Source organism: Lagopus muta, chromosome 13 (genome assembly GCF_023343835.1).
Source record: "Lagopus muta isolate bLagMut1 chromosome 13, bLagMut1 primary, whole genome shotgun sequence".
Classification (NCBI taxonomy): Eukaryota; Metazoa; Chordata; class Aves; order Galliformes; family Phasianidae; genus Lagopus; species Lagopus muta.
This window is the reverse complement of record NC_064445.1, coordinates 13919112-13943333: the sequence shown is the minus strand read 5'-3', so window position 1 is coordinate 13943333 and position 24222 is coordinate 13919112. Positions and strand designations below refer to the sequence as shown.

The window sequence follows — 24222 nt, the reverse complement described above, 5'->3', positions numbered from 1 at the left end:
ATAAAAGCATTTCCAAAAAGCTCAGTTTGAAATTTGCAAGGTGAATATATTGGAAAACGAAGAGCTTCTGCAAGGAAACTGTAAGAAACCTAAACAAAAAGCAAAGGAGGTTGTGGTGAGGTGGAAGTCAGCCTATTATCCCCAGCAGCAACAGCAATAGGACAAGATGTAACAGCCTTAATTTACACCAGGGGAGGTATAGGTTAGATATAAGGAAAAAATTCTTCTCAGAAAGAGTGGTGATTCATTGGAACAGGCTGTCCGGGGAGGTGGTAGAGTCACCATCTCTGGAGGTGATCAAGAAAAGGGTTGATGTGGCACCGAGGATGTGGTTAGTGGGCATGTGAGGATGGGTTGCTGGTTGGATTAGATGATCTTTGTGGTCTTTTCCAACTTTAATGATTCTATGATTCAAAGGAAATAGCAAAAGGCAAATAGAGGAAATCTGCCGGGCTTCAGCCTGGGAGAAGCCAACAGTGCCACCAAGTCAGAGTCAGTGTAAGAATACAAGAAGGTAGCAGATGGCGAGCCATGAATAAAGATCAGATATCTGAGGAATAAGTGCAAAAAAAGAAAGCAAGAAAGGTGTACAGGAGGCCTAGGGACAGCTGTGAATGAGAGCGTCAGGTTTAGGAGAGCACTGAGTGCAGGGAGGCTGCCAGTGAGAAGGCAAGTCTGTGCATGTGGGAGCAAGCCTGCTTTGTGCTTTGCCAGAACAATATTTGTTTTAAGGGGGCTTGCTATCACTGACATATGCCCAGCAAGCCCAAGGGAGCTGTACTAAAAGCAGAGTGACAAACACCTCCAGGTTGCTTTGGCAGAGCAGGGCCATCCACGCAGTGCCCAGGCTGCCCTGCTGCTCTCCGCTCATGCGCTCACTGCTCACAGGTCGCGTCCATGGAGTTGTGGTGACCGTTCCTGAGAAGACGGTGAACGTCAAGAGCGGCGGGAATGCAACCCTTCTCTGCACCTACACGAGTTCTCAGCCGCTGGGAAACTTCTTCATCCAGTGGAGCTTTTACAGCGCCAAAGAGAGCCAACTGCACACCGTAAGATATTTATTTATCACAAATAGAAAGTTCTTAAAAAATTATTACAGTTTGTGCTGTTACCTTCACCAATGTCCCTGCATTTAAGATTGAGCTGCAATGAAATTTGGGAGAGAGCACCAAGTCAGCCTCGGCTCCCAGCTGCTTCTGGTGGCCTGAGCTCCTGCTGAAACTTATGAGAAGGTGCCAAAGGGACTCGAATGTTGAATGCCTTGCTCCAAACCACACAGTCAGCGTGACTGGGAGCCAAGTCCAGGTGTCTAGCAATCACACAAGTGCTCCTGCCCTAGGCCAGCTCCCTTTTCTCTTGTCTGCCAGATATTTCCTTCTATTGTGAGGGCTGTTTTCCTAGTGAGACGCCCTTGCCTATGACTACGTGTTCCCCAACCAAGGGTCAGATACAAGCTCCTGGCTCAGCCACCACTGCCACTGCCTGGCAGCTCTGCATGGAGTGGTGCCAAACAACAGACTATTTGTGCAAAGCAAGCGGTCATAGCTTGGCTGGATTCCACAGGAATTTGTGCTAGCAGGAAATGTGCCGCATCAAGCTTGTGTTAGTGTTCTGCAGCATCCCACAAGTATCACTGTGGTAGCAGAACAAACATGGATCAAAGGCTTCTGCACTGCCTGAGGCCCTGAAAGGCAGCAGAGCTGAAAAGTGCTTCCCTGCAGGATAGTAGGAGGAAGTGTCAGCATGGTGACAGCACCAGAACAGTGAGGGACACTGTGAACTATACAGGTTCATGCTTAAACCACTGCTCAAGCCTCCCATGGGGCTGTGAAGACCTTGTAGAGCAACTTGGTCTGCCTGGAAGGAACCAGTGATGGGGTGTGTGACTTCCTATACGCCACAACAGTGCCCAGAGTTCAAGAGCTATGACTAAATCCAATGTTTTGTTGGGAAATGAATCTATGAATCTCACTCACAACACAGCATGCCGGCTGTGAGTTACTGTTAGCTCACCTAGGAAGGCGCTGAGCTCTCAGCAACATTTTCCCTTACAGGCAGAAATGCCTACAGAAGTGCTACTGCATCCTTGAAGACTGTGACTTTCCCCATGCTCTTGTGTCAGGCTTGTGTGTTTTAGATAATTCCTTTTCTTTTCCACTGTACTCATCTTATTGCTAACATTTTCCTACTAAAATTTCAGTCCTGTTTGGTGTTAACACCTGACAGTTGATATAAAGTTGACTTAGAAGACCAGCACAGTCCACACTGATGATATTCCTGTTATGTTTAATAGTTAATAATATTATGTTAGGAGATTTGCCACCACTGATAGTTACACCTTCTATTCAGTTTACCAAACATAGCAGAATAAGACTGCATGTAATTTGCAGAATGTACAGTACTGAACAGCAATAGCAATTTGAGACAACTGCTTACCCTCCTGCAGTATATCATAGCCACAGATAAAGACTGTATCAGAGATAAGTACAAGCAGTGAGCCCATCCCAAATTCTGACTCTAGCTAAATGCCAGACAGATGCATTCACACCTTCCCTGACTAATTGTATGAATAGCTGTTACTCATCATTAGCTTTTTTCAAGTCAGAACTGTTTTCTTAGATAATTATTCATGAGATGGTGGTAGCTTCGTTCCCCAAGTAAGTTGTATGTCGTATAATATATTATAATTTTGACCCAATACATTGCATCATAAACTGTAGTCACTTGTTCAGGAGTGTATGTTCAGGGAAGTATAGCACCAAGGTAGGATTGAGCTCATATTCTCCAGAATCAGCTCAAGTTTTTGTGTTTACTTGCACTGAATTTTCTTTATTGCAAGACAAAAAAAAAAAAAACAAAATACATTTTCTGATCACAACAGAGAAAAAAGAGCACGTTGTAGCTCAAAGTATTTCAGAGGGAGCATAGAAGACAGTGTCAAGAGAACCAGGAGGGTAAAACTTGTAAACTATGGCCAACAATGAGAAAATATCCCCTGAGGAATGTAATCGTAAAATACTGTGGGTGGTTCAGAAAATGCTCAACAAGAGTTGACCTGAGGCTACTGTCGGGGAAACCTTGTGGATCAGTCTCTGCAGTACTCCCTGTTTTAGCAGCTCCCACTGAAGTCATTGGAAAAGCTGTGCCTATAAGGGCTTAAGAATCACCACTGGGAAAAAATGACATCTGTTTTTCTCCCTGTTTGAAACAAATTTCATGGCAAGTTCATTTTTGCAATGCAGTACATGCACACTGGTAACAGATGATCTGCATTTTGTTAAATAGAGTCAATACAATGGAAAGGCAATGGGTTAGTGGCTAAGACCATTCTCCAAGAAGACAGAGGCAAACCATCCATTACCTGCAGTGCCCATTCTCAGCTCATACGTTCAGCAAGGCACCCAGAAAGCCCCCACTGCCTGCTGGTGTGCAGGTGTGTGCAGAGTTGTAGGACTGGGGTGCTGCTCCTTCACAATGCTTTGAGCATCCTGCTCAGCCCTTTGGTCATATCTTTTTACAAGAACGTGGTAATTCCTTTGCATTTGGAACTTATTCCCAGGGAAATTCATCATGTTAATACGAACACTGGTAAGAAAGTATTGTGACTGCTTGTGGAGTATACTCAAGTAGGGAAATTAAAAAACAATCTCTGTTTCTTCAAACCTGGCTTTGCCCTGGCTGCTTAGTATGCAGCTGAAGTTAAATTTCATGGTTTGTCTCAAACAGGAAATATATGCATGACAACAGGAGAGATTGCCTGCTTTGCCTTACATAGTTTAAAGAATACTAAAATGTAAGGTAAAATTATATTCAATATACTGATGTGCTGACAAAAACATGCTGGCACTATGGTTTACTAATTACCAGAATAGTAGCTTGCATTTTAAGTCAGATTATAATAATAATTAAGATTACTCTAAAATGTCAGCAATAAATAAACACTTCCTTACAAATAGCATCCATTTTTCCCTGAAAAGTTTGTTGAAAATTCTGCTTGCATTAAGAATTGGCCACTTTTCAACAACAACATAAAAATGGATAACATTCCCATTTTTTACAGATGAGAATTTCTGCCAAATATTTTAAAGATAGGAAACTTACATGTTTTCAAAAAACAACAACAGAAAATACTCCTTAATCCACCTCCTACAATTCTAAATACTCCCAACATGTTACTAAATGTTAGCTGTCTTGATGACTCCATTATTCACATGATTGGTATAATCAGAATTAATGGGGGAGAGGCATTTTTCATAAGAAATACAAGGAAAAGAAATCTTCATTTCTATAAATAATGTTTATTTACATAATTGGGAATATGACTATTTCTCTCTACAGTGGCAACACATAATAGAAGAAAGTCTGATGAATGCTAGGATTAAGGCAAATTTATGTCATTTAGATGCTTTTGGCTTGTAACATCAATGAAGGTGGGCCTTAGAGCCTTCGATTTTAGGACACAGTAAGTACCAAGCCCACAGGTATTCTTTTAAAAGGAATGTTAATATTTAACACTGCCATCTTATAGATTTTGCAGCGTGCTGAGATATGTAAACTCCAGTACAGTTCTGTCTGAAATGAGAGGAATAAGGACTGGTGACAGTGTTAATTGAATGCAGGAAAGTATTCAGCAGCAGATACCACCTTGCTTGAAGACAAGACTGCTGCTGCTCATGAGTTCACAGACCTGGTGCTTCCCAGCTCTACAAAGCTGGCTGGTGTGCTTTGCTCTTTGTTGTGGTGTCTGCACATCCTGCTCCCTTTGCCCACCTTACATGATGCTGGCACAGGTGCTCAGCAGTTAAAAGCTGTGGCAGTTACACGTGAGAGATGAGATACCACAGACGGTATGGTGAGAGGGGAGGCAGCAAGCAGAGGAATAGCAGGTGTTCATTGTGATGGTTTTAAGAGAGTGCAGCTATATTTAGTGTGTGCATAGAAATCTTTTTGCTCATTGGAGCCTAATTCTGCTGAGAAGTTTTTCCAGTGAAGAAACTAAATAATGTAAATATCAACTAATGGAAAATAGGATGCCACGTGTATTTTTAACTTCTTTCTCTTGCCATTTACACCTTAGCAATATGTCTTTTAAATAATAAATTTAGTTTTTAAGAATACCCAGAATACCCAGCCAAGGCTCTTGAGCTTTCCAAACACTGAACTCTCCCTACCTTACCTATGGACAACCTGAAGTAAAAGCTCCTTGTTCTGCTCACCCAGGGTACACCACAGCCTGGCCTGCTTCCTGTGGTAGGGTCTCCTGCTAATGTCTGCATCTGTGTTTCATGTTATGCTCTGAGTCATTTGGCTGGCCTTGGTGCAAAGCAGCTAAATAAATGTTTGAAAGACTGAGACTTCTGTTGACTTTGCAAAGGCGAGGCTGCAGCTTTGCAAACCTAAATATAACTCCTGAACCCAACCTGCTCACACCTTGAACCTCCAGCCCGGGCCACCCATGGTCAAAGTGGAATTATAAGAGAGATGTGGCTGCCCAAGCTATGCCCACTACGTAGTACTGATGGAAATGCTAGGTTCGCTAGAGCAGTAAAAGAAATGAAGGACTGTTGTTTGTAAGAGGCACAGCTTCAGTTAATTGTGAAAAGGGGAACAAAGACCCCTTGTCAGTGTCAGTGTCAGAGCAGTCAAGCAGTTCCCTGTGTGTCACTGGGATCACTGTGACTGCCTGCGGCTCTCCCTGGTGCTGGGGTGAATGAACTGATCCTCTGAAGCAGGCAACAGAACAACACGGAAAGTGGGAACAAGTGGCAAATGATCAGGTTGCAATCCATTTGTTTGGAGCAAATATTAGACTTCAGTTTTAGTATGCCCAGTTGTAGGTAAAACTCAGAAACAGGATGATGTTGCATCCCAATCTGTACTGAGGGTACAGATACCTTGTGAGTGGCACCACTGCCTTCTGGGGGCTGTGCAGAAACCAGGTGCTTACGCTTTGGGGGAACGCTTACAGTCTCATTTAACTCTCAGACCAGCCCATTTTTGCTCAAATGCAGCCTTCCCCGTGTCATGGTATTCTGAGTATGGATGAAAAATCAATCAGTCAATGTCAAAAGATGGTGTATGTGACAGATGCGCGGGGAAGATGTAGCTGGAGATACAAGGTAAGAAAAAAAATCCCCGCAATCGTAAGAAAAAAAAAATCTAAACAGCTTCTGCTACATTAACACTGCTATAAAAACTTGTAATCACGCTCTATATTTAAATCCAAAAACCAGCACATGACTGAGATGAGCTGAATCAGACACACCATTCCGAATTCTTAACTCACGCTACGTTTTATTGCATTTTCCTCTATCAAAACTTTTTTGGATTCTTTTTCCTCCAGCTATTCTATGTGGCTGAATTTGTACACGATCCTTCAGGAGTATTCTATCCAAAGCATATCTTACTGACACGTCCACATGGGTTGAATGTGAGCAAGTCTGAATGGCCTAAATTTGGAGCTAGATATTTACATAGCAAAAATAAACGTTCATCCTGGATCCCCTTTCTAGAAAGTAACATCTTGAAAAATGATGTACAGAGAGGAACACAAAGCTGCCTGCTGATGTGGCTTCATCCCAGCCACTGGCTGGCCATCTCCCAGACTTAATCCTTTCCAAATCCTTTGACTGAGTGGGATTCCTGTCTCACAGGGTGCAGCCCAATGCAAATCGAGGTCTTCATAACTGCCAAAGAGCAGTTACACCAAAAGCACTATGAGAGCACGTTTGCGCTTGATACACTGTAGGAATTTCTCACTAATAGTTCAGCCACAAGAATGATACTGTGAGAACACGGAAGAGATGATCCCCAGGAGTATTTTGTGCCAATTAAAGCTGCTCGGTGATCAATTCTTTTAAGGCTTCTGACTTCATTCCTTTACTCTTCTACCAATGTGCAACTGCAGCAAGAGGCATCTTTAATTACTCAAGCAAAATTCCCAATAATATAGGGCAGAATATCTCTGCTGCAGAAGGGCAATATCAGTTTCAATGCAAATATGTAAAAAGAAGCTGTGGATGAGAAAAGGCATTTGGGGCCAGACTTAGTCACATGACATATGTCAAAGAAACCAATGTATGTATGTGGGGATTTGCTTTCTTATCTGCCAAGTTCAGAATCTGAGCCTTGGGCTTTAATTAACACTTTGAGTGTGCAGCATTTGCTCTCTAATTAGATGGTAAGATGCTTGAGGGAGTGCTGAACACATTTTTTCCCATGTTGTTATTTTATAAATTCTGTCTGTACTCAGAATTCAGGAAGATGATGGTATCTAACTGATAAAGTTGTTAATATCTCCCTCTGCTTTTATTGGTAAGAAAGGATCCAACAGTTCTTTTTATGGTTGCTGGAGAAACCTCCAAACAGAAAATGTTATGACAAAGTGATAGGGCCTGAATGCTTCTGAATGCCTGAGCTTCACAGCTCTCCAGGCAAGGACTGTGAATCAGAATGAGACACTGAACACACCAGGCGAAGGAAACGTCATTAGACAGGATGCTAGAGCTTTGTATCTGCTGGTGGGAGAAAGCAAGAAGGGGCTGGAGGGGGAGAAGATAGGTATTAGAATGGACATCATGTCCTCAGACTGCTTCACAGTCGGGAAATCAAGGCTACTGTGGAGATTAAGTGGGACATTTTGTAATGCATCTTCAGCTGTACCTCTTTTTACAGATTTGACATCCAGATGTACTAGACAAAACAGCAATGTGATGTGAAGGTACTAGCAGATGGGGAGATGGGAGGAATACTGCATTGAAAATTGTGAATTAGTCCATCCAAAGATATTTGAAAGACATATTTACACTATTTTAGTACCTGTTTGTCCAGCCCCAGGAAGAGAGCAGAAACAGACAGAGGCGTGTTTTTTCTAATTCACTGTCTGATTTTTCACATCAGAAAAATCTCCACTCCCCAAGGAGTCAGATTGTTCTAGGGGAGTTGTATAAAGAAAACCTGGAGGGAGGTTCCTTGTTCTCTGCCAAACATCTGGCAGCTTTTGAAAAGCTGCAACTCAGTATCAGCATTGCCAGTTGCTTCCTCTTTAGGCAAGTACTTTCTTCACCATCACACAAGAAGAGGAACAGCCTTCCCACAGCTCAGGCTAAAGTAAAAGAAAATAATATGCGAGTTCAGGCACCAGACCCTGCTGCATTTGGGCCACAGATTATCTTGTCCCCAGCACCTGGAGAACATGAACGTTACCATGATTTTCTTCCCAACTAACATGATCATTTCCACTTCCCTGTTCTTTCTGTAATCCATATTCCCCAAACACAAATAGTTCCACTGCTTTGGAAATCTACGAGCCTGAATCCTGGATGTATCAGAGAAATGCAAAGTAACTGCCATTGCCTTAGAAATCCAGGCAGGGTGGATGCTGATACCAGTGGTGGTAGGCAAAGCCTTGCCCACAGGTTTTACAGAACAAACTGCAATCCTTTGTAAGATGAAGGAGAATTTCCCAACTGCTCAGCTGTTTTGCAGAAATGGGAGTTTCAGACTGTGGAGTTATTAAAGACAACAATTTCAGGAGTGATAATCTTGGCTATTTTGTGTGTGTGTGTGTCAGTTCTTTGATTAGTCATCCCAGGCAGCTGCTCCCATGACATGTGAAAAGGCATCATTATATAAAAACTTGCATGGGCAAGCTAGCTGGTAATTGGAAGTAAGAACCATTGCTACATCCTCAATATTGTTTTTACTCTGGTAAATCATTGTCTTCACTAGAGCTGCTCATTATTTGCTTAAGAACAAAAAGTGCTCATTTCTTTTCAGAGAATACAGAAGAATACAGAAGATTTCCTTAATTTTTTTTTTTTTTTTTTAACATTCAAGATGCTGGACTTTAAACATACCTATTACACCATTACAAAAAGGTCTCCAGCAAAAGACTATCATTGACTATACTGATACTTTTTGCATACACACTTTTCAGGAACATTTTAGGCACAATGGAAAGAAATGTTGATGAGCTGTGTGTTTGTCAGAAGTGACATCAGTTGTTAAAAAAAAAAAGAAAAACAAAAGTCTTCAGTATCTTCAACAGAAAACAAGTTTTTGACTTTTGAAATGGAATAGATACATTTTAAAGAGTTTTTTATTGCAGCTTTTGAGAGGCACAAACATAAGCTTTTAAACAACACTATAAAAACGTTTGATACAAGGTTTTGAAATACTCATTTTGAGTGTATTGTTTGAAACGGGCTATGCATTCACAGCCAGTGAACTGAAGCATGTTCCTCTCAAATGAAATTTCCTGTGTACACAATCCAACCTTACCTCTGGGACAAGATATACACTCAGTAATTAATCACAACAGTACTCAGCCTTTTTGGTGTTTACCACCTTCCTTCAAGCAATAGACTCCAGGGCTATTATGATAAGCATCATACAGCAGCAGAAGAATAGAGAATAGGCAGGAGTCTGCAGGGGAACTGAGTGCATTTCCTTATGAAGTGCAACTATGCTTATATTCATAGTTTAAGAATATCCTAAAACAGAAAGATTTGGTTTAAACCCATGAAGAAAACAAATATTCTTTGCTGTACGGACACTTGCTTCAGACTTAATAGTGTACACAAAATATTTTCCCTGCATGTATTCAGAAAAGAAGACCACACAGAATTAATTTTGCAGCACATTATATAAGGGCTTAGATATGTAATTCATCCGGACTTCAGATGAAGCAAACCACACTCACTCAGCACTTGCTTCTGTGATGTTTACTGGCTTGCCCTGACTGCATTTAAGCTCACAGTGCCAGTCCTGTTTAGCAGAAACATGTGCTGTAGCTGAGCAGGCATGCAACGGGAAGTTTCTGTTACTGTTTAGTCTCACATAAATACCAATCACTCTAAGGGAGACTGAAGAGAATTTAGCCCTTTTTTCAATAGAAAAGCCCTATGAAATGAGATAGTGGGCCTGCCGCTCCTCTCAAGCTGCTGCAAGTCACACAACACTTAACATTGAAGCCGTTTTACAGCTTAGTTTCATGGTAGTGTGAAGCTGCTGGAAGCTCCTTCCCTTACAGTGCTGAAAAGGACACCACATAATTGATTGAGGAGAAGCAAAACCATTGTAGCTGAGATTTATGGAGTTTAACAGAAGCCTAAAATTAGAAGTTGCAGTTCTTATAATTTCAAACTCATGAATCAGGCAGTGTTCAATACTCGGTTGCAACCTGTATTAGGATAAATAGGAAGAGAGAAGTGTGGCCAATGGCTTTTTTAAATTACAGGTAGATTTGTTCTCTGATGAGTGATTTGTTTAAAGCAAACTCCTAATTTTGAACTGCCTCTCTTTCTTAAATACTAGGGTGTTCCAGAAATGGCAACTGGAGATTCTTTCCAGCAGTTTTGCAAACTTTCTAACCTAGTCTGCGCTGTGCTAGCATTAGAACTCTTATCCTTCCTCCCTGCAACACCACTTTCCTACATTTTGTTAGTGTACGCAGTAGTTTAGCTTTGGTATTCAGAGCCCTGCATCAATTGTACCTGGTGTTTGCAATTCTGTAGTTGGGAAAGATCAACTTTGTTGGAAAGTGGACCAAATTGCACTTGAGATGGGGCCAAGCTATAGAACTGAGGCTACGGTCCTATGCAGTCCGTGTTTTGACCTTCATTTGCAAACTTTATCATTGCATACACCAGCCATGTTCTGGCAGTTTTAGGGTGTAGCTTGCCTTAAGCTAATAAAGGTTTCCAGATAACATTGCTTAAAGATTTCAGTCAACACTTTATCGGGGTGGATAAATAGAATTAAGAGTAAGTATTCTTAATTCAAAATGCAATCAGTTGATCTGCAAAGTAAAGCAAATTACACTTCTTGACTGTGGATTTACAGTGTCCCTACTGGCAGGAAGCTTTGACCACAGAGAACTTTGATACCACTCAAGTGGGAATGATGTTTTACACCATTTTGTGAAGCTTTTTCTAACAAGTGTTTTCCAACTATTTCCATGATAAACATATTGTCAGTCCAACTTTAATAAATATATTTACACTGCTGATTTTGGAATACTGTCAGTAGGACAAATGTTAGATCTATTTGAGTACCAAGCTGTAATTCTGTGTGATTACCACTTGTGAGAAAATGGCTGAGTGTCCTTGAAACATTCAATTTGCCTAGACAATGGAGTTTGTGCACTGGGGAGTACATGGCTTATCCCAAGTACTATCACTTATATATAATGCTACTACTGACAGCTGAGAAAAAAAACAATTAATTCCACAGTACCAAGCTTTGTTCTGTCAGATCTCGGTTTCACAGGCAAACTCATCAGGAGACTGTGCATGTACTCCTTGAGTACTATTATTTTTACTCTAGAGCAAATGAGGTATCATCGTTTGAGGCCCAAGGCTCAAAATATCAGTCTCCACAAGGAACACTATCTCTCCTTTCAATCAACAGATATGGTCTTCCAAGCTTACAAATCCAATTCTATTCCCACAGCGCTGTTAAGTACAATTAATGCTACTGAAGTCTGTGGAATCAGTCAACACTAAAGAGCAAATTATAGTTAGGGAGGAAAAGTAGCATTCCTTAGAGGCATTTCTCTTTACTGTGCCTACAACTCTGCACAAGTTTTCTACTGGTTAGTAGAAGGGGAAATTCTTGATCTCAAATAGGTATCACTTCAAGCACTGAAGCCACCAGCTATTCTTGACTCCCATCTATGGTATAAACTCAAAAAAGCCATCAGGATAAGTCACGATACTGGCTCCGACCCTGATTACATAAACAAGAAGAACACATGGTTGCTCTAATAGCACGTATGGTTATTCTTTTGGTGTTCTTGTACTGCATTTTTATTGCTTTCAGATTTACTGCAAACAGATCAGGCATCTTGTTTGCTTAGACCTATGCTGGGTGAATTCAGTTCTCTGTTTGCTAGCTTTTGTATTTGGAAAGCTCTGTAGCCACTTTTTGCAATGACAGGTCCATTCCTGTCATAATCTTCTACTAAGCTGCTTATTAACAATATCACAAATGATCACTGCTTTAATTAGTGCCACTATTAATTGTGCATAACATTGCATTTTTACAGCTTTATCATATGATGATCAATGATCTCACCTTTGTTCCTGCAAACATACAATCTGTGACTTAAGTACGAACAGAAAATCAGCTACTGTCCATTTACATGACTAAAATAACCCCTGTTCTGAGAAGCTTGCTCCATAAAAAACATTAGAAATATATAATCAAATGTACCATGTTTTCATCTCTTTTCCTGAGGAGGGTGCAAGAAAGGGGGGGTCACCTTGTTTGACTCAATGAGAAATCAACCACTGTCCTGTTACCAGTAGCAAAGGGACAGTAAATTCTCTTGTTATTAAACTAACAGCTTGTTTTGTACCACAGATCTACTATTATTCAGAAGGACAGTCTTATTCCTATGGAGAGTTTAAGGACAGGATCACAGCTTCGACAAGTCCAGGGAACGCATCAATAACGATCTCCAACATGCAGCCCTCAGACACTGGTTCCTACACCTGTGAAGTTTTCAGCCCCCAGGATGATGCTGGACAGAGTCAAAAATCAGTGATTGTCAACGTGCTGGGTAAGTAACTTTCCTCTGTGCTGCTGTGTTGTCCTTTTCCTGCCTTTTTACAAGAACTGAGCTCACATCACAGCAGCAGGGGGAATAGCAGAGAAGTGATAAACAAGGCCCATGATGCAGAAAAAGGGCTCATTTATGTATTGACGCAGTTTTGCTCCGAGGCTTTGGAGGCAGAGAGAGCTTGTGGTGCCATCTAGCTTCCAGACAAAGCAGGTCTCGCCTGATCCCACTCGCAGCTGTGTTTACTTGGCCTGCAGTAAAATCCCATTCTCCCACAAGAGGCCTTTATATTCATCCTCCCCAAAAGCTACCTAAACAGGTAGCTGGAACTACCCAACTTCACTAGATTTTTGATGTCGGAAAAGAAGGGATACTGTTTCATTACAATAAGAAGCCCTTCTAGCCATAAGTGACAACTCCCCTGGGAAGCCATTGCTTTCAGCATAACCCAGGCCCAGCAAAGACCAGCACTGACTGAGGTCTAACGGCTGTGATGACCTGTGTGAGTGTGGGACAGGCAGCAGGACAGCCAAGGGTTCCACGACACCCTGTCCTCCAGAAGCTCTAGAAACTCAGTATTGAATGGAAATAAGATTAAATCTATTTTGAATTGAAGAAAACACTAGTTCAGCTGTGAGCAGGCTGCACAGAAGATGGAAAAAGAAGTGGAATGAGGTATCTTCCTTCCTAGTAAGAGAAAAGTTTGCCCTAACCCCATCTAAACATTGCTTTTGTACTAAGAATTCATACCTGATTGCAGTTACAAATCATAGCTGTATGCAAGCAAACTCAATATGATTTACCTATCTGCCATGGATAAGACAAAGACACGTGTAAATCCAATCTCTGACAGTCACATTTTCAAAGTACAATTACTAATCCTCATCTAAAATCCCCCAAAGAGTAAATCTCAGAACAATTAATTAAGAAACCATAGTATTCAAATAGAAATTCATTTATGCACATAAAATTTCACTGTGTTCATTGGTTGTATAGTTTCACTGATGTCACTCTACAGAACTACAACAGCACATTAGATGTAGGAAATGAAAAATTATAGCTCTAAGTAAAAGCATGTCTTTTGTGTATAAAATGAGAAAGCAGTATCCAAAGAGATTTTTTATTTTATTTTATTTTATTTTATTTTATTTTATTTTATTTTATTTTTTTTAATGTATTTCCTCCAAACCACAAGACACTGAAGTATCAGGCTTGACCCTCTCCTTTTAGATAGAAAAGCTCCTGTGGCCCTACAGGAAATGATGCTATGTGGCAGAAAATTACTCATGATGAACAGGGACTGACTCATCATTAGTTGATAGTTTTCATCACCTCCATAATACAACTTAGCATGTAGAAGGAAGACTGGATAATAGTACTAGGCTATGTATATACATTTAGTATGTTTAGTATTACTCAAATCTTTATAGATCTCTTGGCTAGATCTATAAACAAGCCTGTGCTCTCAGGTGGAACTCCGTAACTGGGGTTCAATTCTTTACTGCAGCAGCACAAGAACAGGTCTCAGTGTGGAAACCGCAGCCCTGGCCGTATACTCATGTGTCATTCTCATTGTTATTTTACAGTCAAACCCTCAAAGCCTTTCTGCAAAATAGAAGGAACGCCTGAAAAAGGCCATCTAATCTACCTCTTATGCAAGTGTGACCAAGGATTGCCTCACCCCACCTACCGCTGGTACAAAGTAGATGAGAACACCCTCACGCTGGTGACTGAACACTTCAGTACGTAACTACAGGACTACCACACCGCTCAGGAGTGCTGTCATAGTACCGGCTAGGACTTCACACCTTTTGTATCACATAGGGCAGTGAAACATACTTTCTCTTCTGATGCTCAATACCACAAATTCCTATTTTTACTTACCCAAATTGACCAATAGCTGTCACAAAGACCTAACTTGTTTGTTCTCTACTTTTTTTTTCCTATTTGTTTTAATAAAAAATGTGGCATGTTGAAGTCTATACCATTACATTGAATTGTTAAAATGGGAGAAATATTTATACCATTACATCTCGCTTCCCTTGAAATGAACATACATTCAAAATAGGTCAAATTGTCAATCAGTTGCTAAGAACTCAATCCTGAAAGTCTTCAGTATTCATTATCTTTTCATTTATGAAATTATACTGGCAATATTATCTATTTACAGAGTATTACAGATGTATTTGCACTGTAGGACATACTTCTCGCATTCTAATACACTCCTGCAGAGTCTACTCTGTAGTAATTTTTAAGGAAGCTATAAGTTTTTGATTCAAAGACTATTAAAAAAGTGAATGAAGGAAGGAATAGTATTTTCCACCTCTTAACAGTTCTTAGAATTACCAGCTATAGATAACCATTTGCCTCTGAAGCATATGAATGGCAGGCTGTAACTGTTCTCTCCCGTCACAGATCCAGACACTGGCATTCTGTACATTGGCAATCTCACTACCTTTGAAACAGGACATTACCGATGCATAGCCAGCAACATCATGGGGAACAGTACTTGTGAGCTCGACCTAACTTCAATGCGTAAGTGAAAGCAATCCCTTACACAATGTGTATGCTGCAGAAAAAATGCTGTAATATCCTTAAAATGAACATTTTTGGCAATACAAACAGCATGGGCATTGGAGAGCCACATTTGTGTGTAGATTTTTCATGTAACCAGTAACAGTAAATCAGTAAATTACATGGTTACTATAAGTAACCATGAGATATGTCCCCAAAATGGGTGCTCAATCATTCAGCGGTCTATAAAATGAAAATGGTAAGTCAGAGCTAGCAGCTGTACTGGAGACAGAAGTTTTCAGTGTTCACAAACAATCAGAGCATGCATTTTGTATCTCAATTGAACAACAGTGATAAAGACAACCTCCATTTCAGAATTTGTTTGAAAAGACTGAAGAGCAAAGGCTTTTCAACTACTGCCAAGGTTAACAGCCCAATACTTTCCTTACCGAGTCATAAATGTGGGGTTTTCTGGGGGTAAGGAGCTAACTATCAAGAAGAGAGGCAGTGGAGATCATAAAAGCACAGTTCTCTCTTTCCTAGAGCATCTTTGGTCTCCTCAAAGAACATTTTAGCCTTTAGCCTGTCAGACTGAGTGCCTTCTTTCTGCTGTAGCTTCCTCCACTGAATTTCTATAGGATTTTGCTGTAAAATTCAGGTAATCTTTCTTTATCTTTTTAAAATTTTCTTCTCCCTCCGCCCAGATTCTGACGGTAATATTGTTGCTGGAGCATTAATTGGAGCAATTCTGGCAGCTGTTATCATTTGTGCTATCGTCTGGGTCTTAACCAAAAAGGCAAGGACAAAGAAGTCATCAAGTAATGAAATGCAGTAAGAATTTGCTCGCTTGATTTTAAGACAATTATTTCTGTAAAGTACTGTTGATAAACCAGAGCTAAGGTAGAATGTAAATGTTGTAAACACTTATAGAAAAGTAAATCATACAATGCTTGGGAAAACTTCCACAGTGAGATTTTTATTTTTTTTTTTGACTTTTAAACTGTTGCTCTTGTAACACAGGTTACCATTACCCTCTTCCTTGTTTACATGCAGTTACCATCTAGCAGTTCCTAAAATAGTGATTTAGAAGTTTTTAAACAAAACAAGTTGAAAAATTTGGAAAAATGGTGTTTAAAATGTAAAAGTTAACGGTGGTTGTTAATAGTACGTGGATGAAATAATAAAAAAGGAATAGCAACTAAGGGTTTCCTCAGCAAACTAACTGACTGACAACTAGATATGAGCATGGGCTATGGGACACATGCTGAAGATGCTCTAAGGAGATACTCAAATGGAAGCAGACACAAAGATTTACAAACAGAATGGAGCACAAAATGTCCATTTTGATCCTGCCCTGGAGCTGATTTTTCCTGTGCTTTGGTCACTCATTTGTCTCTTAAATTGCCAAATCTTCAGGATAAAGATAATTTCACATGCTACACGAGCTGCATGTGGCCCCATGATGTTAAATGCTAAACACACAGCTGAGCCTGAAAAGATTGTCATCTGGACGCTGCCCTGGAGCAGAGCTCTCAGACTTCCTGAAGGGACTGGTGCTAACCCAGACCAGTGGCCAGTTGCTCACTCATGTACATCATTTCTGCTTTGAACTGAAGCTGCTTTAACATATAGGTTTGTGCTTGGATTCTATTCTATCTCACTATGTGGAATTAATCCACTCATATCTAATGTTTTTTACATGTGAAAGTACTTCAACATTGAAAGTTGTATTGTTTTGATGAGATGAATGGAATTCATTTGTTACTAAAAATATTTTTCTAGATGTCAGTCTCTTCAAAGCTTTTTTTCTGACTGCACCCTATTTTTATGCATTTCAAAGGAACCCCAGATCTGCATGCAATTTCCCTGAAAGCTCACATTAACCAGTATGTTTTGCTATCCTTTCTCAGACACTGTCCAACAGCATTCAGTTTCTCATTCTCCCTTCATGACCTGGCAGTTAAACACATAAAAAATTATTACTTTTTTCTAATAGTATAGCTGTTAAAACTAGTGATGCAGACCACTAGAACTGTCAGTCTTTGCAGTGATTTTATAATTTCTCAGGTGCTTTCATGAAAGAATAATAATAATATGGGGGCTACTGTTCAGATGAAAAAGCTACAAAATTCATTCTTTCAAAAGACTCTAGAGTAGGCAGGACATCAACGTATGAAATCACAATCTTCCTCCTGTCTTCCTGCAGAATAATGGCTCAGAAACATTCCAATGCAGAGTATGCTCAGGTACCTAATGAAGAAAATACACCTGCAACCACAGTTCTACCAAGCAATGTGACAAGTGAGCAACCTAGTGCTGATGAAGCAGCAGCGTCTGAAACACCAGAAAATGATGAGAAGCATGAAATGCAGCAAGAAGAAACAGCCTAAAGTTCATTTTAATACAGTTTTCCTCATTGGCTTTGGATCACATTATTAAAAAAAAACAAAAAACAAAAAACATCACTGAATTAACATAGCATTGTAGCTAAACTCATTTGTATTGTGAACCACTGGACTGGAGGTTGAAAATGATGTTACAGACGTACTTCGTGAATAGCAGATTTGGCCTTTAAGGTTAACCACATTTAACTTATTATCTAGTTAAACATAAATGTAATTATGAAAAGGCTACCATCTGCAATCATCCAATCTAGTTTGCAAAGCTAATCAGAAAGCGGTCACAATCTTTGGAGAAAGTAAGAACTTCCCAGTCAATTAAAAGAAAGCTGTGTGCGTCCATGCAGTTCTGAATCACAGCAGCCTTCTCCACACAGCGTTTCCTGTGCACTGAGATCCACCATCACAGCCATTACATTGCTGTGTTTAAAAGATCTGGTTTTGTACTTCAGAAGTACAATCAAGCTTCATCAGAGTGCAAAAACAGATTTAAAGACTTGAACCACTGAAATCTTCTAAGTCTGAATTCCACATGTTTTACTCTGTTACCAAACATGGGGTACTACTACGTTAGCAATGACCTTCTGACTTTAAGGTTCCCAAGACATCAGTGTTCCTGAGCTGTGCTTTTCAGCAGTTCTGGTTTTCAGTTTAATGGGGTTAGCAATTGGGTACCTACTTCAGACCTCAGCCAACTGGTTTCCAGACAATGGGAGCTGGAAACTCAGATCCTTTATCAAATCTAGGCACACAGGGCAGCAGATTCCCCATCAAAAGCAGATGTATCTGCTTTCAAACCTCAGAAATGAATACTGCCAGCTATAAACACATCAGCTTCCTCTGCCTGATATGACTTAACAACAAAGTCACGCTACTACTCTTCTGATCTCTTTAGCCCAGTATAACTTTGTCCATTTCTGCTTTCAGAAGAGCTGGAGGACAAAGGGATTCCGGTTCAGGTTTGTTCAAGGAACAGACACTCAGACTCAGCAGCTCCCTCATGTTCGACATGAAGCAGATACTCCTGGAAATAAGGAGACGCTGCTTTCAGTCTTGTGCACTGCAGAGAAACATATCTGACTGAGGGATCTGCTGTGTTTGGGAATTTAAGTCTCCTATTGGATCTATTATTCATAAATCCTTTGGTGACTGTTCCTAGCCTGTAACTATTAGTTAAATGCCTCATTCATCTTTCAAACAGATGAGATAAAGATACAACTATGCTAAAATTTTCCTTTTTAGTTGCTACAGCTAAGTACCTTCACCAACATGTAAGGCATGAGGTCCTGCTGAAGATTCAGGTTGAATCATAAAACGGAACTGTATTCATTGTTCTTTCCACACAGTTCTGTAGCTTTCAAGATACGCGTGTTCCAGCCTTTAGCCTCATTCTAGAGGATGAAAGCACTTACAATATTCTGCTAACACTCTTTTGGCTAAGAACTGCTCCTGATATAACACACATCAAACCCTTACTCACGCCAACACTGCCTCATTCTATAAGCGGATCTATACCCTCATTTCTTTCCAAAATACCCAGCCTAAGTCACAACCTGTACATATGCTTCTTCTTAATCAGGTGCATCTTTTATTAAATCTCGGATTTTACTATGCAAAATCTGCAAACTCTAACCATGCAATTAGCTTTAGAGGCTTCATTAGTATTTTTTAGATTCGCACCCGCACAGTTTCACAGGCATGCAACAACCTGTCACTGAGCATGATCAGTAACAGCAGGAGTGCCATGTGGGTGCCATTTCTTACCAATAATGATGCGTAATGAGGTAATTCAAATGAATGATTGGTCCAAGGAAGCTCATTCCTTGGCTGACGCTAGCATTGATTTTGAATAGCTTTTCCTCAGATGCTCAAAGGCCTTTTTCTACTCTTGTATTTCATGGATGAATACACACAACTCTCTTCATAGCTGTGCTAGTTCTAAAGTAACCTCCTGCATCGTGTCAATTATATTTTTGTTATTTGTATACATTTCAGGTCTCCATGATACCAATGTGATTGCATGGGCAAAAGGGAGGAAATACATTATGTGGCCAGTATCATCAGTTTTCCTCATCTCTACACATTTCTCTGCATTTATTCCTCATACAACTCACCAGAGTACACCAGGAGCTTATTCTGGTGACTGTGTATTAGCTGTACAATGTAATTGCAGAGTTCCTAGACATTTGCTAAAAAGTAGAACTTGCTCAAGTTATGTTAATGCTTTATATAAAACAAAGGACGGAAGGTCTTGATGAACGACCCCTCCCTTACTTCTACCCAGCACACTGCAATAGTTAAAAAACAATCCAACAAAACAAAAACCCAAAGAAACAAACGGAAAAAAGCAGAACAGATTGCTGGGGCTAAGGAAAATAACAAATACATTTGTTTGGGGTTTCCTAATACAGAAATGTTTCTGAAGCTTTCTCGCAGATGTTTGTCCTCATTATGAAGTTTCTCTTGTGTAAAATAACTTATAATAAAGAACAGGGCACTGTCTGTAGCTTTCCAGTGATACTTTTGGCAAAGCTCAAGCCAAAATAGATACTGATGCATGGCATGTAGCTCAAAAACCCTGCAGAGCTATGCAGAATGCAGTCTTTCAGAATTTGCCTTGGATGTTCCAAAAGTCTTTCCTGCACTGACCATTTGTCTCCTCCTGAGGGAGCAAGGATCATTGCCATGGAAAGCAGTTATTAAGCCAACATTCAAGTCATCATCCAGGGATGTGGATTTACAGAGCTACAGAACTGGGGCAGTTTTAGATGTTTTTCTTTATTTCTTTTCTATACAAAGATCAAGGACCAACACAGAACTGTATCTTCAGCTTTTCTCAATTCAAGTTTTCAGCAGCATCTGCATAACACGTAAGAAACAACATTTACTCAGTCAAGTTTCTGCTTCTAACAAGGCCTGCAGAGCCAGGGGTTACTGCAAAAGCAAGCTTCTGCCACTGCTCACACCTGGTATTCTCAATGAAATTTAACCTACATTTTTCTTTCTAGGATAGAGTAAGTAATTGGTAAAGATACCTCTTTAGTTTTAAGTTTCTGTCCTACTCATCAAAATGAAGTGCAAGAACTTAATTCCTATCAAGTACTGTAGGAACTGTCACCTTCTGCTTCAGCACTTCCTTGCAGCTGAAAAAAAAACAACACACCCCATTCTATCTCCATACGGTTGAAGAGATGGCAGGCTTTCAGCTGACTTGCTCATTTTGTCCCATGCACAAAAGCTATTTTGGAAATACTGGTTTTGTTACACAAGTTTAATAAAGTTTTATAACATCAAAGATTGCTCTTTAAGACAGTGTCTTTATTTCATAGAACTTCATCAGCATGATTTGTTCAGAAACTCACCCACCAGTGCTACAACAGACCTTACCAACGTCAGAACAGGATGCTGAAGCCCAGATCTTTTCTCTCTGTGCAGTTTTCCAGCCAGTCTGCCCCAAGCCTGTAGCACTGCATGGGACTGTTGTGGCCAACAGTCTTGGTGTCCAAGTCCTACCTGCACATACAATTGGTCTCAGCCCAGTGAACAGCCTGCCCAGATCCCACCGTAGAGTCTTCCTACTCTCAGGCAGATCCACAATTCCTCCCAACTTGGTGTCACTCACTGGAGGTGCACCCCAACCCCTCGTTCAGATCATCAACAAAGATATTACACAGGGCCAGCCCTGGTACTGACTCTGGGAAACACCACTCATGACCAGCTGCCAGCTGGATTTAACTCCGTTCACTGCCCTCTGGGTCCAGCTGTCCAGCCAGCTTTTTTCATTTTGCAGTAAGTGTTCTCACCTCTATTGCTAAATGCTCAAATACTGAATTTAATTCCAATCACATGAAAAAGCGACACACAAGAAAAGAAAATCCCAACCTCCCCCACATCAATTCAATCAGGGATTACCTGTACAAAATTAAGGGATAAATGAGTTAGTGACAAGCCCACAGAAGTTCTCAATGATCCCTATTAAAAAGCAGAGGATGTCTTTAATCCTCTCCTGGCCAAACAAACCCTTACACAATTGCAATCATCACAGAAGTTGCTAGGTTTTTTGTTTGTTTTTTTTAATATCCTACATGTAAAGATGCTTGCTTTGCATTTTTTAAGAATTCAGCAGGAAATCACCTTACAATCACACTTAATCCCTGAAATTATTACCTGAAGCACAGAGAGCAGGAATACCATTTTGAGACTCCCAAAGTTGTTTGAAAGAAATAATCCTAAACTGGACTGCAACACAGAAGGAATAACCTAAAGTATACAGATCATACAGTCAACTGAAACAAAACGGCAAGATATCAAAAATACACCAAAAGTAGTAAACTGTTTAATCAACAGGAAGTACAAATGACTGGCAGTATACTTTGAGCAAACCTAGAGAGAAGACAGTAGAGTACCATGCTGATGCTCACATATGACATCCTTGTTGAACTATAGAAATACGAGGTTGGCAATCTTAAACAAAGCACAAAAGAGGAGACAGCCAGGCCAGAAGGCCCCACTAGCCCTCTGCCATTCTTTTAAGTATGGCTCCCAGGCCACCCTTTGCCACTTTCAGTGGGGTCAGCTCTTCTTTATTCTCAATGTGAATACTTGCACCATTAGACACCAGCAGCTTTGCCTCATCCACTCTCTCTTCATCGCAGGCTAAATGACTGCAATAAAAACAAGAAACCCACAGCCACTTTTAAGTAGTCCAAGCTTATGAAGAGCAATAATTACGCCTTGTCAAAACAAGAGCAAAACAAGAATGTTGTGGGGAACGAGGGGAGAGAAATCCTACAAAAACAAAACCACACATGATCGACCACCTACAAAGACTTCAAAGCCTTGCTCTGCAGTCAGCAAAGATAAGGAGCACAAAATCCATAGTGAAATTGGAAAACAGTAATCTCTATTTGAATCAAAAGCAATAAAATAAATCGTAAAGAATTACTGTAAACACAGCAAGTGCTTTTTTTTCAATTTAGCATCCTACCCTGAAAATAAATGCATATGTTCTACAATAAACTGTGTTTTATGTATAGCAAAAATACCCTGCTCAATCTTATTCATGGAAAAATCTTGATTCCAATGCAACAAGACAGGTTTCTGACACCAACTTCAAAGCAGCTAAGGTTTCACTCTTACAGATTCAAACTGCTCTCTGAGGCAATAACAAACATTGGACTGGTTATACTTAAATTGCATGTCATTTTCCATAGAGAAGTGAGGAAAATTTCCAAAATTAGTTCTTACTTGGCAGGCCAGAGCAGGCAGCCTACAAGACCAGTTCCTTATGACTTTGATGTTATTAGCACGCTTTCTACCCCCTAGTGGAAACGGAATGCATTCCAAGTTATTACAAAAGGTGTTCTATATTTTATAATAGATGTAGTAACTAAAGTATGGGTGTACAGACACTCTTATGCAAAACACTGATTATTATTTTCTAAAATCTTTTTAAATTACACGGGGATGTGACACAAAGAAGTATTCTGAGGCTTCCTAAAGTTAAAAAGCAAATTTGAAGTGATGGAGCTTCATTTCATGGAAATTATGCTATACCCAAACCAAACATAAAGAAACCCCAAACCAACAAATAAACAAAATCACTTACAGGGGAGTGTTCCCTTCTGAGTCCTGTATGTTAACAGATGCATTGTGCCGCAGAAGAATCTGTATCATTTTTAGGTTGCCTTTCGCTGCTGCTCTATGCAATGGGGTAGATTCAAAATGATCTGTTGCATCTGGATCAGCTCCATTCTCTAACAGCATGACTGCAATCTGAAGGCATAGGAAGAGAAAAAGGGGGAAAAAAACTGAAGAAAAGTTCATATAACCAAACACTTTTTCTGACGGCAACACCAACTCCAGCAGCACCGGCAGCCGTACCTCCTGCTTATTTTTGGAGGCTGCGTAGTGCAGGGGCGTGCAGCCATTCTGATTGACAGCATTGATGGGAGCCCCTTTGTCAATGAGGGCCTTCACGATCTCATCGCGGCCCGCCGATGCAGCAATGTGCAAGGGAGTCCAACCAGCCTGCAGAGGCAAGCACAGAAGTTATAACAGCAAAGACGTCACACAAGAAAACATAACCCCAGTGCAGAGCAGACTGCTCACCCGTCACACCGCACCTAGCTGTAGCACTTGGCATTACTGTCGGCAGGCAGACAAGTCGTAGGCCCGCTCACAGCTCCGCACTCAGCCCCGACAGAAGCCGCAGCCGCGCAGCAGAAACCACTTAGCTCAGCTGCGCGCGGCACCGCAGGGCACCTCCAGCACCAACAGCAGCGCTTACAGAAGATTTTTTTTAAGAATAACAGAAATGGCTGAAAATCGTATCCAAATTTTTGCCCCGGGCCGCCTCACTCACGTCGTCCTTCTCGCCGACGGGCACGCCGAGCCCCAGCAGGAGATCCGCCACGGCCGTATGTCCCGCCGAACAGGCCCAGTGCAGCGCGGTGCGGCGGTCCTGTGGAGAGGGAGCGGCGGTCAGCGGGCCCCGGGCCGCGCGGTTGCCCCGAGGAGACCCGCCCCCGCCGCGGCGCGCTCGACCGGCTGACCTGGTCGGTGGCGGTGGCAAGGGCCCTGTCACGCAGCAGCTGGGCGCGCAGCTCCTCCAGGCGCCCGGCGTAGGCCAGGTTGCAGACCTCGACGTTGGACACCGCGCCCTCCATGCCGGCCGGCAGCCCGCCCCACCGACAGGGCGGCGCCCCGCCCCGCGGGCCTGCCAATCAGCGGGGCGCCGTGCCG

General features: G+C 41.1%; 2 protein-coding genes across 2 annotated transcripts; one reads left to right on the top strand and one right to left on the bottom strand.

Annotated features, from left to right (window-relative positions):
* Positions 1–466: 466 nt before the first annotated feature.
* VSIG1 (V-set and immunoglobulin domain containing 1) lies at positions 467–17481 on the top strand. The gene is given in 7 exon segments (XM_048959663.1): positions 467–1049; positions 6012–6119; positions 12367–12565; positions 14152–14307; positions 14981–15100; positions 15784–15910; positions 17286–17481. Coding segments are annotated over 7 exon segments (1086 nt in total). The 5' UTR covers positions 467–869.
* A 4317-nt stretch (positions 17482–21798) lies between these two features.
* On the bottom strand, positions 21799–24217 carry PSMD10 (proteasome 26S subunit, non-ATPase 10). Its single transcript, XM_048959955.1, has 5 exons — positions 24033–24217; positions 23843–23941; positions 23362–23508; positions 23087–23253; positions 21799–22142 (listed from the first exon to the last, which is right to left on the bottom strand). The coding sequence occupies exons 1-5, from the start codon at positions 24144–24146 to the stop codon at positions 21989–21991; spliced, it is 681 nt and encodes a 226-aa protein (XP_048815912.1). The 5' UTR covers positions 24147–24217; the 3' UTR covers positions 21799–21988.
* Positions 24218–24222: the final 5 nt, after the last annotated feature.

What these genes read in the sequence shown, in the direction of transcription:
- PSMD10 (XM_048959955.1), bottom strand. Translation starts at nt 24,146, where the DNA reads ATGGAGGGCGCGGTGTCCAACGTCGAGGTCTGCAACCTGGCCTACGCC. An exon ending in CCGTCGGCGAGAAGGACGAC is followed by an intron (nt 23,509 to 23,842) that starts GTGAGTGAGGCG and finishes TTGCCTCTGCAG; the next exon opens with GCTGGTTGGACTCCCTTGCA. An exon ending in CCTCCAAAAATAAGCAGGAG is followed by an intron (nt 23,254 to 23,361) that starts GTACGGCTGCCG and finishes CTATGCCTTCAG; the next exon opens with ATTGCAGTCATGCTGTTAGA.